This window comes from Falco punctatus (assembly GCF_963210335.1).
Source record: "Falco punctatus genome assembly, chromosome: 2".
Taxonomy (NCBI): Eukaryota; Metazoa; Chordata; class Aves; order Falconiformes; family Falconidae; genus Falco; species Falco punctatus.
The window spans coordinates 2,342,383-2,358,934 of NC_137581.1; the positions used below are offsets into that span (position 1 = coordinate 2,342,383).

At 52.5% G+C, this 16,552-nt stretch overlaps 1 protein-coding gene across 5 annotated transcripts; it reads left to right on the forward strand.

Moving 5' to 3' along the window:
• The first annotated feature begins 6,567 nt into the window (after positions 1–6,567).
• On the forward strand, positions 6,568–12,852 carry WDR73 (WD repeat domain 73). Of its 5 annotated transcripts, none has more exons than XM_080376119.1 (8): positions 6,688–6,906; positions 6,983–7,050; positions 7,640–7,728; positions 8,459–8,547; positions 9,465–9,532; positions 10,321–10,485; positions 11,514–11,888; positions 12,460–12,852. In XM_080376119.1, the coding sequence occupies exons 1-8, from the start codon at positions 6,830–6,832 to the stop codon at positions 12,687–12,689; spliced, it is 1,161 nt and encodes a 386-aa protein (XP_080232245.1). In that variant the 5' UTR covers positions 6,688–6,829; the 3' UTR covers positions 12,690–12,852. The 5 variants fall into 5 exon arrangements, with proteins under 5 accessions (XP_080232243.1, XP_080232244.1, XP_080232245.1 ...); XM_080376120.1 differs by having other exon boundaries at positions 6,764–6,906; positions 9,465–9,504; XM_080376117.1 differs by lacking the exon at positions 6,983–7,050 and having other exon boundaries at positions 6,568–6,982.
• Positions 12,853–16,552: the final 3,700 nt, after the last annotated feature.

Here is a 16,552-nt window from a genome sequence, read left to right on the forward strand (position 1 = left end):
ATTCTGCTGACAACCACAGTTTGCATCCAGGACTTGGTATTTAAAGGTCCTGTTGCACAAATATGTCTAATCCCTCTGAATCTACTTGTCCTACTGCATCCCCAGGATCCTGTGGCTGTACATTTCACACACACACACAAAAAAAAAAAAAAGTCTTTGCCCTCTGGAAGTGCATCCTTCCAAACAGTTCCACTGTTCCAGTATATATTCCTTAAAATTGTAAACACCCAACTCTGTACCACCAGCATGCTAATAAAATAACGTTCATTTAAGTATTAGGATGCTGTACTAACCTTAACGTTTTATTTTCCAGAAGAACCTAGCAGTGGAAGAGGGAAGTCCTAAGGATTAAGCCAGAGCAGGGCCTCTTTGCAGGACACAAGACCCCAGGGGGCTGAAAATAACCTACACTAGCTCTGAGAGCAGCCTCACGCATCGCTAGCTCTGTGAGAACTGTGGGAAGCCGCTGCTTCCCAAACCTGTCACATTAGTTTTGAGTTTGTTCAGCTTTAAATAGCGATATTACCTTCTCTGAAATAAACAGGGTTTCTTCCTATTTCTGTTTACAGCAAACAGCTTGTTTTCTAGGAGGAAATCCATGCTCTTCCAAGGGTTCCCATCTTGGCTTCCTAGGCATTTTACGTCTGCTGTAGCAGCAGCCTGGGTCATCACTTTATGGGCCTTGCAAACTCTGCAGCCAGGCACATGGCAGGCTGTATCTCGACATTTTGACTTTTTAGGCTGAGTGTTTGGATTTGTGAGTCCAGAGCACTGGAGACAGTAAAACAATGGTGTCTTCAAAAAAGCAAATACTAGGTATGTACCTTTATCTGCATTCGGAGAAGTCATGCACATCTTGTCCCAGAAGCCTTCGTAAAAGCTCCTCAGATCATTTGGTTTTAAAGACCATCTTTGTGAGGCAAGCCAGGCTGCCTCAAAACCTTCCCAACTTCCATTCTCCTTCTCCACATGCTTGCAGGGAATCTGTGGTGACAAATTATCACAGAATAAAAAAGACTCACTTCTGTGTCTCGGAGAAATACAAATGTCGTCTTTATATAGAGCAAATGGATTGTTTCCACATGGGGGCTAAATGAACAGATAAGTGCCTTCAGCCATGAACGAGGAAAGATAAGCTCAGCCTTCACTAATTTCATTGTTAGACCTTCAGGGCTGAGCATTACATTTTCAGGGATAAGCTCACCCTTCATACAAAGTCTCTGAAAATCCACCTAGTAAAATTTCTTTGATGAATACAGTGTCTTTCCTCTAGTCTTTCATCAGCTCTAAGCTTTCCACAGTAAAGTCACTCCCGAAGACTGCCATGCGCCCATACCTCAATAAATTATTAACCGAAGAAAACCCTGTGACAGCAGCCAAAGGGCCCTGTCAGATCTTACAGATCCTCTCTACATGACAATTAAGGATCACAAAGGAGGTTATTTCTCCTGTGAGTTCAGAGAACAGAGCTGAAAAGAGCAGGGCCAGATTTCACAGGAACAAGGACTTGGCACTCCAGGACAGGCTCAAGAACACGCCATCTTGCAGAGCTTGGCAGCTTGGTTCATGCTCCCAGCCGTGGGCGAGGTCGGCTGGCATCCTGCCTGCTTATTACGGTTTGCCAAATTTCAACCATACACACTTTTAAGTGTGGTAACATGGAGTATCTACCCACAGATACCGCCTGTACATGACAGTACAGATCCTTAGGGAACTCTTCTTGTTAAACTGTTGGGAGGCAGTTTCCAGACTTGGGCTCTCTTGAACTCTGGAAGAGTTTTCCCTCCCACAAATAGGTAGAGTGGACCCCAAGAGCTGCTCAGTTTGCTTTGGTAGTGTTCCTTCCTAGCTGTGAGAGCTGACGATCTAGTCCCTTGCCATCCCACTCACCAAAGCTGGAAGACAAGACGACCACAGCTCCGTAAGAGGCAAAAGGGTAACTCAGTTTTCTGAGGGGTGCCACCCATGGTTATCCAAGTAACGCGGGGGGTACAGCCACAGCATCGGCCTGCACGGGGCTACGCACGCACATACATCCACTCCATGTGGGGACAGGTTTCAGTTTCTGCAGAAAAGCTATAGTGAAATAAGTCCAAATAACATACTGAGCTTCTTCCCAAACTTCTGAGGGTGGCTCAGCTGTAGAAATAGCAAATGGAAATATTCTTTTTATCCTTGTGAATAACTACTGTGTAGTTATTCTGAATAATATATTCTGAATAATATTCTGAGCCTGAAAACTGCTCAGACATCCAATAGGCAAGCAACATTTCATCTCATTTAAAGACTGCATCAGTTCTCAAAGTGACGATTTCCATTCCTCGTTCCTTCACAGTTTCCCTGTGTACACGTCTCCAAGGCTGCCCAAAACCATGTAACAGTGCAAAGCCAGCGGGCAGAGAAAAGCAGCTAAGGCTGTAGGTTCTCTCTGTCTCCTTCACTTTGTCAAGCTCTCTGCATGCACAGAACCTGCTGAAAAACAACACCCACCCTACCTCAAACAAATGTATTTCTCTATTTTCTTTATATATATATATATATATATATATATATATGGCAAAGTCACATGCTGCGGCATAATGAAACAGCTTAGCCCATTCCTATTATTGTAACTGTAACAAATGTTCCTATTTTATACTCTTTCCTCTTCAAAATTTTGAAATTAAAATATTTATTTTCTGGAGAGATTTTGAAAAAGCCTTAAAATGTGGGGGGGGGGGGGGTGTCCAACTTAAATGGTCATTTCAGTTATCTTCATTCAGGCCTTGGTACTTCAAAAACACTCTGTGTTATCTGTAGTACTGCAGGGCTTTTTCTCTTTTCCACCACTCAGCCTCATGTTGCTCCCTTAGTACACTGGAAAGATAAAGAGAAGGTAAAATAAAAGGCAAGAATGTGCAGAGAAAACCATTTTTGGGCTCTCTGCTTTCCGCACCTAGAACTCACAGCATCTGGTTGCTCCCCACACTGTTCTGCCTCATGCTTCTTCTCCTCAGTGGCCACCAGGAGATAATTTCCAAACACTTAATTACCACCCTCTAAACCAGATCTTGGAGTTCAGGGGACTGTTCCTTTGTGGACTATAAGTGACGCAGGGCAGCATGAGAGCAAGGTCACGCCACCACTCACAGCCAAACATCCCAGCCCTTCCTTTGCTATTTCTCCTCTCTGTTTCCATCCCTTGCTAGAGGAGCACCCTGAGCTGACTTGGCCACTGGTCTGTCTCAGGCTAAGCTCATGTCCTGCAATTAATGCCCGCAGATGAGAAAAGAGTTACTGGGAGAAGGTGACAAAAGGCTGATGTAGCTCTGAGCTCACAGAGGGCCACAGCACTGTATTCTCACCTGCAGCTGGTGCTGTCCCGGCTTTACTTCCTGGCTCACTGCAACATCCCTCACAGGCTTCTACCAAAGGTATTAAAACAACTATACTGTTTGCATTTAAAAAAACCAACAACCTGCAGTCAGGTTTATCTCAGATTCTTCACAAGATGTTTACTCAGCATTTTGCTTTTGAATCCTAGCACGCAGAAAGAATTGTTAAGACAAGGCTTTTAGTGACGATTGTTGTGCTGTGCAATTTTACAAACAATAACATGAATGAAGTACCTCTTCCTCTGTATGTGAGAATTCTTGCCATCCTTTCTCTGAACAATTCTAATCTTGAAGTGACAAAGTGGAGGATGTCAGGAAAGTAACCACCGGTAGCAAGTGCTTCTCACATCGACCAGCTCCGGTTCCTGCTTCCAGAGCAGCACGCATCCTCTTGGCTCAAGGAACAGCCCTGGCTTTCCATCGTTTTCACAGCACTTCTGCCTCTGTACCTCCTTTTGTCCTCGGTCCTTTCTTGCTCACTTCTGTACTGACAGCCCTGAATTAGTCCTGAGCAGAGCGTTCAGACAGCACAGCCCAAGTGTGAACCCGTCATGCCACCCAGAACGTCCTACCACGTCCCCGAGCACTGCAGGAGACCAGGAAACTGCCCTGCAAAACTGCCCAAACATCTCCATTCTTCTCTGACAACTTCTGCAGGACTGACACTGACAGAATGCTGCAAAAGCGAGGTAAAAAATAAATAATACAGAATGTCAAATAACATAAGAGACACTGCACAGACTAAAACATTCCCATTCAGATATATTTCTCTAAAAAGTGATTTTTCTGATTACTCCAGAGCCACCTCAGAAGCTGTAGGCTGCCACCTTGCAGTGTTAGGGAAAATAGACACAGCTTGGCACACAACACTGCGCATGCCAGCTAAAACCCAGCCAGAAGACAGCAAAAGCACAATAATCTACAATAAACACCCAATTATCACCACTGATCCTGAAGCGTCACTGTTACAGGCAGTGAGCCCACAACTGGAAGCAAGTTAGCCGCACCAATCCTTCAGCACCTGGTCTGAGCCTACACTGGAGAGAAATGGGGAGGAACATATCGCCGGAAGAGCGATCACCTTCTGCACAGGACACAGACCTGTTGGAGCGGGCCCGTCGGAGGCCACGGAGCTGGTCAGAGGGCTGGAGCCCCTCTGCTGTGGGGACAGGCTGGGAGAGCTGGGGCTGTGCAGCCTGGGGAGGAGAAGGCTCCGGGGAGACCTTAGAGCAGCTCCCAGTGCCTGGAGGGGCCGACAGGAAAGCTGGGGAGGGGCTTTGGGCAAGGGCAGGGAGCGGTGGGACAGGGGGGAATGGCTTGAAGCTGAGAGAGGGGAGATTTAGGTTGGACGTGAGGAAGAAACCCTTCCCCGTGAGGGCGGCGAGGCGCTGGCCCAGGCTGCCCAGAGCAGCTGTGGGTGCCCCATCCCTGGCAGGGCTCAAGGCCAGGCTGGACGGGGCTGGGAGCAGCCTGGGCTGGGGGGAGGGGGCTCTGCCGTTGAACAGGGGGTGGGACTGGCTGGTCTTGGAAGGTCCCTTCCAGCCCAAACCCTTCTGTGATTCTGCAAACATGGGCTCATGGTGAGGCCCAGCCCTGTGATCTCGGTTCGAGCAACATCCTCTTGGCAGGGGAAACCAGAGTCAGTGTGATGATACACAGCACTTGCCAGGAAAATAGTAATGTACCTGAGAATAACACATTTAATTGTTAAAAATAAAAAAGCTTAAACCTACAGAAGCGTTAGCTGGGAGCCACCATGTAACCATTTTGCAGAGGCACTGGCACAACAGAAAGGCATTAGGCTGACTTTTGCAAAGATTTGGGAAGCTTCTGAGTTTATTACCACATTTACACACGGATATTTCTATGTATTTGAGAAGATGCACAGACCTGCACTGCATTATTACTTGTATTGGACTTGCAAATCTCCATGTATGCCTGCATTGTTATCCACATTTTAGTGTTCTGATTGTTAAAATATGATGTGCGACTAAAGACAACACTGCAACGTGACCTAGCCATGCTTCATAGAACCACAGAAACATTTAGGTTGGAAAAGACCTTTAAGATCAAGCCTAACTCTAAAGCTAGGACTACAAAGTCCACCACTAAACCATACCTCTAAGCACTGCTATCAGACTGTTAATAAAATGGAATGTGTTGCTATTAGCTGGACTTTAATTAGAACAAATGAGTTAAGGGTTAATTCGGGTTATAAGCATGTTGTATGTCCTGCTAAGCCCTTCCTTTGGTATGGCAAATGGTTTTGTTTAGAAAGAAACTTCACCAAGCAAGCCCTCCACAAGATAGAAAAGTTGATAGGAAGATGTCACAAGCAATGAGCTCAGCAAAACTAGGGGAAAGGTAACTGGCAGGGGGAGAGCAGGACCACCAACCCATTGACCGCTGACTCCAGAAACCCACCGACCACAAAAGAAGCCGAGATTGAGCGAGCAGACTAATTAACTCAGGAAGCAAGGGAATTGCTTAAGAAATAGGAAACTGAGGGCTAAGTAATGAGAGTTGTGTAACTTGCAACCAATGTAGAAACAGTGTAAGGTTTTGGCAATCAAGGGGCTAGCTAGGCATTTGAGGGTTACCCCCTAGCTCCCTACTTTGGAATTGAAATACCTCGATTCAGTGCATTAATTGGTGTTGTGCACCAAGCAATGAGCCCACTACAGAGCAACGGGCACCACACCTATGTGTATTTTGAACCCCCCCATGGACGGTGCCTGCACCCCGTCCCCGGGCAGCCTGTGCCAGCGCTTGGCCACCCTGTCGGGGAAGACATTTCTCCCCGTGCCCACCCTGAGCCTCCCCTGGTGCGGCTGGAGGCCGTTCCCTCCTGTCCTGCCGCTGGTTCCTTGGGAGCAGAGACCGACCCCCCTCGCTGCAGCCTCCTGCCAGGCAGCTGTAGGGAGCCAGAAGGGCCCCCCTGAGCCCCCTTTTCTCCGGGCTGAGCCCCCCCAACTCCCCCAGCCCCTTCCCCAGCCCCTGCCCGGCTCTGGACACGCTCCAGCCCCTCCGGGTCTGTCTGGGGGTGAGGGGCCCAACGCTGAGCCCAGGGCTCGAGGGGCGGCCGCACCAGGGCCCAGCACAGGGGGACGGGCACTGCCTGGCCCTGCTGGCCACGCTGCTGCTGACACCGGCCAGGCTGCAGGGCCCTGCGCCGCCCCGCAGGGTGCCGCGCTGCCCGGGCGGATCCATGGCCTGCAGGCCGCGGCCACGCCCCCACCCCCCTCAGGGGCGGCCGCGCGGGAGTAACGCGGTTCCCCCCCGGGCCCCGCACTTTTCCCTCTGGGCGGCGGCAGCGCCCGCCGTTCCCTCACAGCCACCGGCTCCAACCGGCTCCAACCGGCCGCGACCGGCAGGGAGCCGCGCGCCGGCCGGGAGCGTCACTGCTGTGCGCCGCCGCGTAACGTCAGAGGCGCGCCGGGCGGGCGGGCGTTGCTATGGAGGCGGGGGGCGCCGGGGAGGAGGAGGCGGCGGCGGCGGCGGCGGACGAGTGGCTGCTGCAGTCCCTGCGCCTGTGAGGGAGCCCTGGCCCCCCTGCTCCGGCCCCCCGGTCCCCGCCTCGCCAACCTCCCTCGTTCCTTGTCCCGCAGGTACGGGGACCTGCACACCTTCGAGCTCCAGGCGCCCACCCGCCTTATTGAATGGGCCCGGGGGAACCGTGAGTGCGGGGCGGGCGGCGCCGGGCCCGGCGGTGCTGAGGGCGGCGAGGGGTCGGGCCGGGGCACCGGGGAGGGAAGAGGGGCAAGGGGCTGGGGCGGGCTGGGCCCAGCCGTGGGGAGGAGGCAGGCCGGGGGCCGGGCCAGGCCGGGGGGGCAGGGTTAGGGCCCGGGCCCCAGAAGTGAGGTCGAGAAGCGGGGGCTGCACTGGGGTTCAGCCTGGGCTGGAGCTCTGGGTCTGTTCCAAAGTTCGGGATGGGCTGTACGATAAAGAAGGGAGATTTAGGTTGGACGTGAGGAAGAAACCCTTCCCCGTGAGGGCGGCGAGGCGCTGGCCCAGGCTGCCCAGAGCAGCTGTGGGTGCCCCATCCCTGGCAGGGCTCAAGGCCAGGCTGGACGGGGCTGGGAGCAGCCTGGGCTGGGGGGAGGGGGCCCTGCCCCTGGCGGGGGGTGGGACTGGCTGGTCTTGAAGGTCCCTTCCAACCAAACTCTGATTCTGTAACTCCAGAGTCTGTCTGAGGGAGGGGCCAGGTTTGGAGGGGGGGTGGGTATCTCTCATCATGTCCCTGGTTCTTCATGCCCACCCCCAAGGTGTCTGTGTAGCTGGGTATGGACAGTCTGGTGGGAACGAGATCCTGCAGCTGCTCCCACCGCCAACACTGCAGGCGAAGGAGACCCAGGTGGGTGTTGCAGCCAGGCTGGCACCAGACTTCTCTGTCCTCCTTGACCTGGTGTCTTTAGAGACCAAGCTACAGTTGTGCTGGGCTTCACAAACTGTTTCTGGTTTCTGTTGCTCTGACAAGGGCTTGGCCAGGTTTTGAGCAGCTTTGGTTGAAAGGTAAGGCACATAAGTCACCTGGCTGCTGTCCAGATAAAGCAGTACAGGTTGGGCAGTCCAGTCATGTAATTCTGTTGCGCTGCAGGCAGATTGTGCTGTGAAAACTTCCATCTCCAAATGTGTGAATGAAAGCATTTTGTGTGGAAGTAGGACAGATGAGGACACGAAGGCAAATGAAGAAGGGACTTGCTGAGGCACCCGAGCCTGGGGGACCATGCTGCTGACCAGTGAGGTTGGCCCTTGGGTGGGTGACCTCTACTCTAAAGCAGAAGGTGTTGTTTAGTCACTGGGTGAGCAGAAAGCTCCTGAGCCAGACATGCACAGATGGCAACAAACCCAGGCAGAGCTCTTGGCAGGAGCTTTCCCCAGTGGGTTGTTTTTTTTTTCTCCCCCTTCTAACTATTTTGGGATCCTTCAATCCTATCACTTCTGTTGAAATAGGCATTACTGGACAGGCAAAGCTTTACCAAGTGAGAGTGTGCCTTGTGTGTCTGTCTTTTTTTCATGGTAACCAACCACACCAAGTTCTGCACCATTAAGTGTGAAGAAATGACTTTGCCCCTGATTTCTAGGGCCTGTGTCCAGAGAGAGATTTCAAGGTGGAATGTGGTGGATTTTCAAACCGCCCAGTGTACAGCCTGAAGTTCGTGCCAGACACCAGGTACGGCCATAACATGGTCCTTCCAGGGCATATTGGAGATGGTGAAGGGGCTTGTCCCCTGAGAGAGAGCTCCTTTTGCTTGCCTTTTCCCAATGCAGCTGCCCAATCCTGCCAGCTCCGAGAGCAGCATTAGTCTGGGTGAGGAACTGCTGGCCAGTGATGTGTAGTGGTCCTCCCAGAACTCTGTCTTGGTGTTTGGAGAGGAGCCATCTATCAGCAAAACAGAATGCACCCCGCTGCTGCAATACTGAAAGCCACAGCGGTGCGCCTTGTGGGGTAGATGGCAGGGAAACTGAAGCTGCTGCTGGATACCTTGAATCCTCAGCTTCTTCTAGAAGCAAGCTGCAGGGGCTGGTGACGTAGATGCTGGCTCACCAGGGATCCCTCCCTGCTCCACTTCTGAGCAATGAGGGCATGTGTAGTTTTCTTGCTCTGCTTTTTCCATCCCTTCTGCATTTGGCACTGCGTGGAGGTGCTCAGCAGATCAGGATACTAGTGGCTGTTGCCACCTCTCTGTTAGTCCCTGCACATGCAAGTTTGAAGGGGTTTTGCCTGCTGTGGATTGTAGACCAAGCAAATACGCTTCCTCTGACTGATTCATTTCACTCCTCCAGTGCTCTCCTCCTACACAAGCCCCTGTTGCTACTTTGGCGCTCTTTGTGCTGTTCTTAGTCTAGTGCTTTCGGAAAGTGTGCTAATTAAATACCATTGCCTGGGACTGTGTTTGCATGGGCTGAGTAAAGCACCCTGGCATGAGGAGTTCTGGGATCACGGTCCTTAAGGTCTCTTCTGGGCTGTGAGCAGAGGCAGGAGCTCCTGAGCACAGAAGGAACAGCAGACCAGTTTGTCCCAGGCCAGAGAGAAAAGGCTGTTCTCTGCTCATGAAGAGTTTTGTGGGGTTCTTTTTGTTTCCTCAGCTTGCTGGTGACAAGTGGCCCACCAGACAGCTCCCTCCAGGTATGGCAGGTGTCAGCAGAGGACTCTGGTAAGGGAACATGTTTCTGAGCTTGAGTAGTTTCTCAATGTGCTCTTTGCATCAAGCATCTCTAGCTTCCCCTTCTTCCTGGATGTAAAATGAGGAGAGGAGTGCCAGTCCCGTTTACTGACATCCTGAGTGACTGCCCTTGTGTGGCAGGGGCTGGAGAAGGGCATGAGACAAAGGGTCTACACCGAGTCTGGTGGCTTGGAAAGATGTGGACTTGACAGCACAAACCTCATCAGGGAATTAAGTAGGTTTAGGCCTGTCATGGTGTTTTTCCACTTATTTGTGAGCTCTTAGTTATGCAAACAAAATCCCTAACCATCCAATTGGCACAATGTTCCCTTAGTATCTCCAAGGGTTAGAAATAAAATAGCTCCATACGTCACCATGTATGGATATACCATGAACCACCTCACTTCTCCAAGCCTATGTCTGCTTGCTTCTAGAAAAGGATTGCCGTTGCTTCATCTACTAATTGTGAAATACTTTGAAACCACCAGAAAGGAAGTGCAAAATGTTATTAGAAGTTTTCTTATTCTTCATTGAAAATAAACATCTTGATTCACAACTTTCCATGCATTTTGCTAGATTTTAAACAGTTTGTTGTCAGTCCTGGCTGGATGTGCTAGAAACAGTGGGTTTATTCCGGAGAAGGGGTTAGTCATAATTGGATTTCTTACTGGTTTAGTAGGTCGCTTTTAGCTTTGCAAGGAGTCTTTGTGAAACAGCTTAGTCTTGTGGATTACTTGACTCCTGATGTGTTTTACAGTGCTTACATCTCTTTCAAATAGATGTTATTAAATCTGTAAGCACCATACCTACAGAAAATAGCACTGGACAACCTTGGGCTAAAATTGCAACCATTTTGGCCAGAGCCCCGTGGGTCCTTCATGGCTCAAGACTCAACAACGTCCAAATTACAGAGGTTGAATCAAGGAAAAATGTCTACATGGCAGGTATTTAAACCAAGTCTAATATCTGATTTTTGAAAAGTTAGGGTTTGGGTAAAGCAAGGGTAACTGCTCCAGTGGCAAACGTTTCGCTGGGTGGGTACTTTCAGACACGTGACAAAGGGTACAAAGATATTTGCAGAAAGTACATTGTCTTGAGGAAAAAGGCTACAATGCTTCTGTCAATCTCCAGCTTCTCACTACTCCCATGACAGTGACTTCTGAGGCTTCTGCCCCAGATCTGGGCCCTACCAGAGCAGTGCAGGTGGTTTCAGTGCCAAGAACTGGGTTAGCAGAGGGCTGCTGTGTATGTTGTCCCAAACAGGGGAGGTGCAGAGTCACATCACTTGGGGCTGTTGAAATCTGGCATCGATTTGTTACTGAGCAAACTCTATGTTACTCTGCAATCTGTTTGTGTGGGTGGGAGGAGGGATCATGCCAGCCTTGTTAAACCAGCCCTGCCTGACCTCGAGGTGGTTAATCCAAATCTGGTTTATTGGGGGTCCTTGAAGACATCTGCCTTCACCTCCACAGTAAGGCTCGGTGCCCACACATCTCATCCTTTGGTGAGAAAAATGTCTGTGTATGTGTCCAGTGGCTGTAATGCAGCGCACTGAGCAAAAGGAAGGTCTGTTTGTCACTGCTGTGCTGTGTCCCTGTGCTGCAGGGACTCTTGTGACTCCCGCTGCTGAAGGGTAGTGCTGGAGGCATTTGCTTGTCAGAGCTCTGGTCCATGACAGGTCCCGCTCCAACAGAGCCAGTGTTAGTTGCGGGCCTGCCTGTCTCCTCTGCCTGGGTATTAACATCACCTTTGGAGGGGTACAGACTGTGCCTGCTCCGCGTGGATCCTGCGCAGAGACGATTCTCAAGCAGGCAGTTAGTGTCTGCTGCTGGCTCTTTGGAAGAACTACTTAGCATTGCTTGAAAGCCACTTCCAGGAACAAGGCTGGAAATCTGCTTTCTCGGGCAAGATTGCAGCAGAGAAATCAGGGAAATGCTCCTCATGGCATCTGAGATCTGTCTCTCTTTTCTAGCCTCCAGCAACAACGAGGAGTTGGGCGGCCTGGCCTTTCTGGATTGCAACACATTGCTCCTCTGTTGTGCCAAGGGGCAACTGTGCCTGGCCGACATTCGGCAGCCGCAGAGTCCCTTGGAGGCTGTGTCCGTCCCCTCCGCGCCGTGTGGTGAGCAGTGGTGCATGGGAGTCGGGCGCCAACCTCAAGGCTCTGACTCAAGCTCCCAGCCCGTAGCTTGCCTCTCAAGCGGAGGGCACCTCACCCTAACAGATGTGAGAAAAACCTCCGAGTCCTTGGCCTCAGTAAAGTGCAGAGTTCCCTCTCCCAGCTCAGATGCGGAGTTCCTCTGTGTCTCCTGGGCTCCTGCGCTGGAAGGCTGCCTTGCTGTTTCAGGTATGTGCTTTGGGCAGAGATCTCCTTTTCTGGATGCTTTTTTGATCTGTATTTCAGATCAAGTGCCCCATTCACCCCACCTTACTTTAAACACCCCTGTGGTTCAGTGCTGCCCCTGGAGCCAGCAGAGGTGCAAGCTAATTTATGCAGCTACCTCTCTCCAACAACTACAGAAGGGGACTGCGTGGGTCCGGGGGGAGTTCCCCCCCTGGAGAACAAAGACCCCAAGCCCTTAGCAAACACTGTCCTGATAGTGCCAGTGACAGCCTGACCGCCACGATACTGTGCTGATAAGACCATCTGGGCAGCAAGTCTGCCTCTTGGCTGGAGCATTGCAAATTCAGACTAGTGAATCTGCAAGCTTTTTGGATCTGGCCTATGTTCTCCCCAGCAGCTGTTAGCTGAGACAAGCTCCTCGGAGGCTTGGATGCTCTGCCTGTCACAGGTTTTCAGTCTGGGCCTTTGTCCTCATTTCTGTCTCAGTAGCCCTGCTGGGAGGTGAGCAGGAGCCCAGCAGGACTAGAGCAAAGCAATTTGCTGCTGCAGTCTCTCTGATTCCCTTTTATTCAAGGTTTTGATGGGACCGTGCACGTGTACAACTCGCAGAGCTGGGACAGCTCTGGCAAGGAAGCAGAACCGATCTTTGTTCACAAAGGCCACATATTCAGCAGACTGGGCAGCAGCGGAGGTCCTCCCCCGGTCACCGTGCACACTTGGCATCCGCAGAAACCAAGAACTTTACTGTCGGCAGCAAGCGACGGTTCCCTGCACGTCTGGGACTGGGTTGGGGAGTGTGGGTAGGTGATACTTTCGGTGAGGTGGGGGGTGTTTCCTGTGTGTGTTCTGGTTTGCGTAGGCTGCGGGGTGTCTGTTTGCATGCAGATGCTGTTTTGAGACGGTTGTAGTGAACAGAAGCAGCTGTAAAACGCTATATTAATACAATAAAAGTTTTGATTGTGATACTGCTTCTCCTGTGTACCATCCTTCAAATGATAGCTGTGACCATGTTAGCAGCCCTGTAGCTCTGGTTGCATCCGCTAGCCGAGAACACCCTGCCATCATTCTCTCATAGACTCGTGTCATGTCTGCACCATACTTTTCAGAAGAAACAGACAAAAAAACATGAGCATGGTTTGAGGAAATGGGCTATTCTGTGGCTTATTTAACCCGCTGTCTTCCAGGCCCGAGGCACCCAGGGGAAGGCTCTACACCCCACAGGATGCTGGCCTTTCATCACGTGTGTGTGCCACGAGCAGCGGCCTCTGCTCAGGAAGTTGCAGTGCAAACGCAGCCTGCTTGCAGCCTCAAAAAGGAACAGGAACCACCTTTTCAGCCCCAGCCTGTTACAAGCTTTGTCCTCCCCCGGTGTAACTGGAGAGCACCCAGCCTAAGAAAAGGCATTGGTATCTTTTTGGCTCTTTTCCCACCAACTGAAAGTTTAAACTTGATGGAGCTAATGTGATTTCCTGGGCCTGAGGAAGCCAGGCAATGGCTTGCATTGCCTGCGCTGCTACCAGGGTGTTACTTGAGGGGGGAAAAAGCTGTCTGCTCCTTATCCTGAACGTGGAAAGCCGTGTTTGGTGGAGCAGCTGGGGAAGGGAGTCGAGAGCCGTGGCAGAGGCTGGTAGCGGGGCAAGGGAGGGATGCAGGCAGGGGGTGCTCACCAGCAAAGCGGGGGACCCTGGCTTGCTCTGGCACTGGGGGTTGCGTGCGCAGCAGCCAGCCTCCATCCTGCGGTGCAAATGCTCGCGTGGGACCCGCCAGGCTGCCCCCGCTCCCTTCCGCATCCCAGCACCCCACGGTCACCGTCCCCTCGTGCTTCTAAGTGCTTTTTCAAGGTTATTTCGGGAACTGCTGCTCTGCTTCCCTCCAAGAAGGGGTGCAAAGGGCTCCCCGCTTCTCTGGGTGTAAGCTGGGGTGGAGGACGGGCGCGATGGGTGCTGGCGCAGGGTGAGTTGGGGTGAAGGTTGTGTTTGAAGCGGCTGGGGAAACCTTGGCGCTGGGAATGCGGTGTACAGAACTGCGCTGTGTCATGGCAACAGCTGTCTGCCTGCGGGTGCTAGAGCTGAAACCTCCTCCCATCCACGCAGGAGCAGGGGAAGCTCCCTGCTGCTCACCTCGCAGCTTTCCTCCCAGCACAAGCTGTGTGGGCTCTTGCCCCCCGTACCCAAAACTATCCCTGCCTATGTGGCAGGGTGCAGAGGGGAGCGTCTCCTGCCAGAGGCTGGTGGGGGTTGATGCTTTGCTACCCACCGAAGCCGAAGCCGTAGGTCTGTGTCGCCACCGGCAGTTGATGTACCAGCGAAGGAAAAATCTGTTCGATCCTAGGAGGAGCTGAGCACTCCTGCAGGAATACCTGGTCTTCTTTTCCACCCCTGGAGGGTCCCCAGCAAAGCAAGTCCAGCTGTGCCAACGTCAAACTGATGTGACTGGGTTCTGGCCAGGGGCCTGGGAGGATTTCTGCCCCAGTGAGGGACAGCTAGGAGAGCTCCTGGCTTTCCAGGCTCTCTGCATCTGCCACTGAGCCTGTCCCTGCTGTGGGAGAGCACAGCGTGCCCTTCCCCTGCACTGAGACCTCCAAGTTCACCAGTTTAGGAGGTGGCTTTTTTGACCCAAGGTTGGGACCAGGCACAGTCCCAGGAAGGGTAGTGTGTGGCTGATGGGTACACGGACATGGAGGGTTCCCAGGGTGGGATCCGGAAGCTCAGGGCATTTTTCTCAAGCACCCCAGGGAGCACAAGAAAGTGAGGTGCACGGCTCCACTGCCGGAGCTCCTCTGGGCTCCTCCACAACATGCAGCCTTTAGAGAGAGACACCCACCCGAGCGAGGGTCTGGCCTTGGAGGAGGTGGGCTCTGAGGAGGAGAGAAGACTGCTGCAGCCTTCCCAGCAACCAGGCTTCATCTCCCTCACCATCTCCTTCGCAGGGTCGAGGTGGAGGACCTGACAAGCAGAAGCAGCAGAGCTGGGCCTGACCCCCCAACAACCCCATGGTGATGCAGGTAGTGCAGAGAGGACAGGGAAGCAAACTTGCTTGACTTTCCAGGGAACTGGGGCTTAAGCAATAGCACAGTTTGTCCTCATCTAAATTTCTCTCTTCCCCCTTCCTGGCAAAATAACTTAAGCCTTCTTGTCCAGCTTGAACCAGATTTGACAGGGGACTGGGGACTGGAGATGTCCAAAACTCTTAAGTACTTGCAGCTGCTGAGGCAAGGGATTATGCACAGAGGAGGGTTGTCCCCTTAGATGTGGCACTGGAGAACTCACACAGGGCAGTAAGGGCATTCCTCCCCGAAATGTACCATGTGGACCTTCTAGCGATGCCTGAATATTTGATGAGAGTCTGGCTGTGTGGCTGTGGGAACTTTGGCTTTGCTGGAGCCACATTTGTCCTCGATGGGAAAGGTTGGGATGGTTTCTGCCAGCCCCCAGCGCAAATGCTAACACCCGTGAGACGGCCCGACTTAGGGATGGGCTCCTTCCCCAACAGCATCAGCGTGGCAAGGGGCAGCCTGCAGCTGCGTTGGATGCGGATGTGTCCAACCTCTGCTCTCCCTGGGACCACAGAAAGGTTCTCCAGGACCCTTGCCTTTGCTGAGGCAAGCTGGCCACAGAGCCTTCCTCTCTGGTCTAACCCCAGGGCAAGGTATCGCAGCTGGGGAGAGCAAGTGAGCTGGACACGCCGGGCTGGAGAGATGTTTCCCAGCGGGTAGCAGATCCAGAACGGTGCTGTGGATGTTGGCCCGAGCAAGCCAAGCAAGCCATGCTCTGGGTTTCTCCTCCCTTGCCTGGGAGGGGACAAGCCACAGCTCTTCCCTGAGAGGCTGTCCCCCATTTCAGGCTGGGAAATTGGGAGGTTACTTGGCTCACACACACCCATATCCTGGTCCATCCTGGTCCATCCTGCTCCCGGGGGCGACGAGAAGCTCACTGCAGCACCAGCTCCACCCTCCTTGCTGTCCCTCCTGGGATGCCCACCTGCTGCAGCGCCAGGCTTGAGCTGTGGACTTGTGTGGAGATGTGCAGGCATTGCTGCATCCTTCCGAGGAGATGCTCCACTGCTCTCCCTGGCTCCTTCTCACCCCCTTGTTGGGAAGACATGATTTCAAACCAAGTGTGAGCCCGGGTTTTATTCTGCAGTGTGAGGCTGTGTGCTGCAGCAACCAAGGGAGCTACGGTGAAAGGAGGAGCACCCTCTCCTGCGCCCAAACAGAGGTCAGTGGGAGCAGGGGCAAACTTAATGCAACTGTTCTGTGTGACACCTGGGGCCGAGAAGTGGTCGATGTTTGCAGCGCGGCTGCCAGCACTGCTTTCAGAGGGTGCCTGCAATGTGTTTAAGGACTGGGGCCTTCTGCTTCATGGCCTTGTGTTGCTCTCTAAAGCTGCTGGGCTGTATTCTTGGGTGAAGATTGGCACGGGCGTGCCTTGCTGGGTTTAACAGGGCAGTACCTGTGTGTGCTTGTGCCCCTGGCAGCTGGACCATCATCTGCTCCTGGAGAGGCTGGGACACCTCCATTTGCACTGAGGTGCAACCAAATTGCCCTGTCTCACATGATGATGACACAGGCCTGGTACCCAGCTCTCAGCATCATCCCTGCAAGTCGTTCCTCCTGTACAAATGCACAGTACCGGAGAGTCCGCAGCATTTACAGCTGTCTGGCTGCT

Bases quoted from the DNA above. Each gene is read 5' to 3' on its own strand.
- WDR73 (XM_080376117.1), top strand. From the start codon at position 6,583: ATGGCCTGCAGGCCGCGGCCACGCCCCCACCCCCCTCAGGGGCGGCCG. The intron at 7,729-8,458 runs GTGGGTGTTGCA...CCTGATTTCTAG, and splicing joins TGCAGGCGAAGGAGACCCAG to GGCCTGTGTCCAGAGAGAGA. The intron at 11,889-12,459 runs GTATGTGCTTTG...CTTTTATTCAAG, and splicing joins AGGCTGCCTTGCTGTTTCAG to GTTTTGATGGGACCGTGCAC.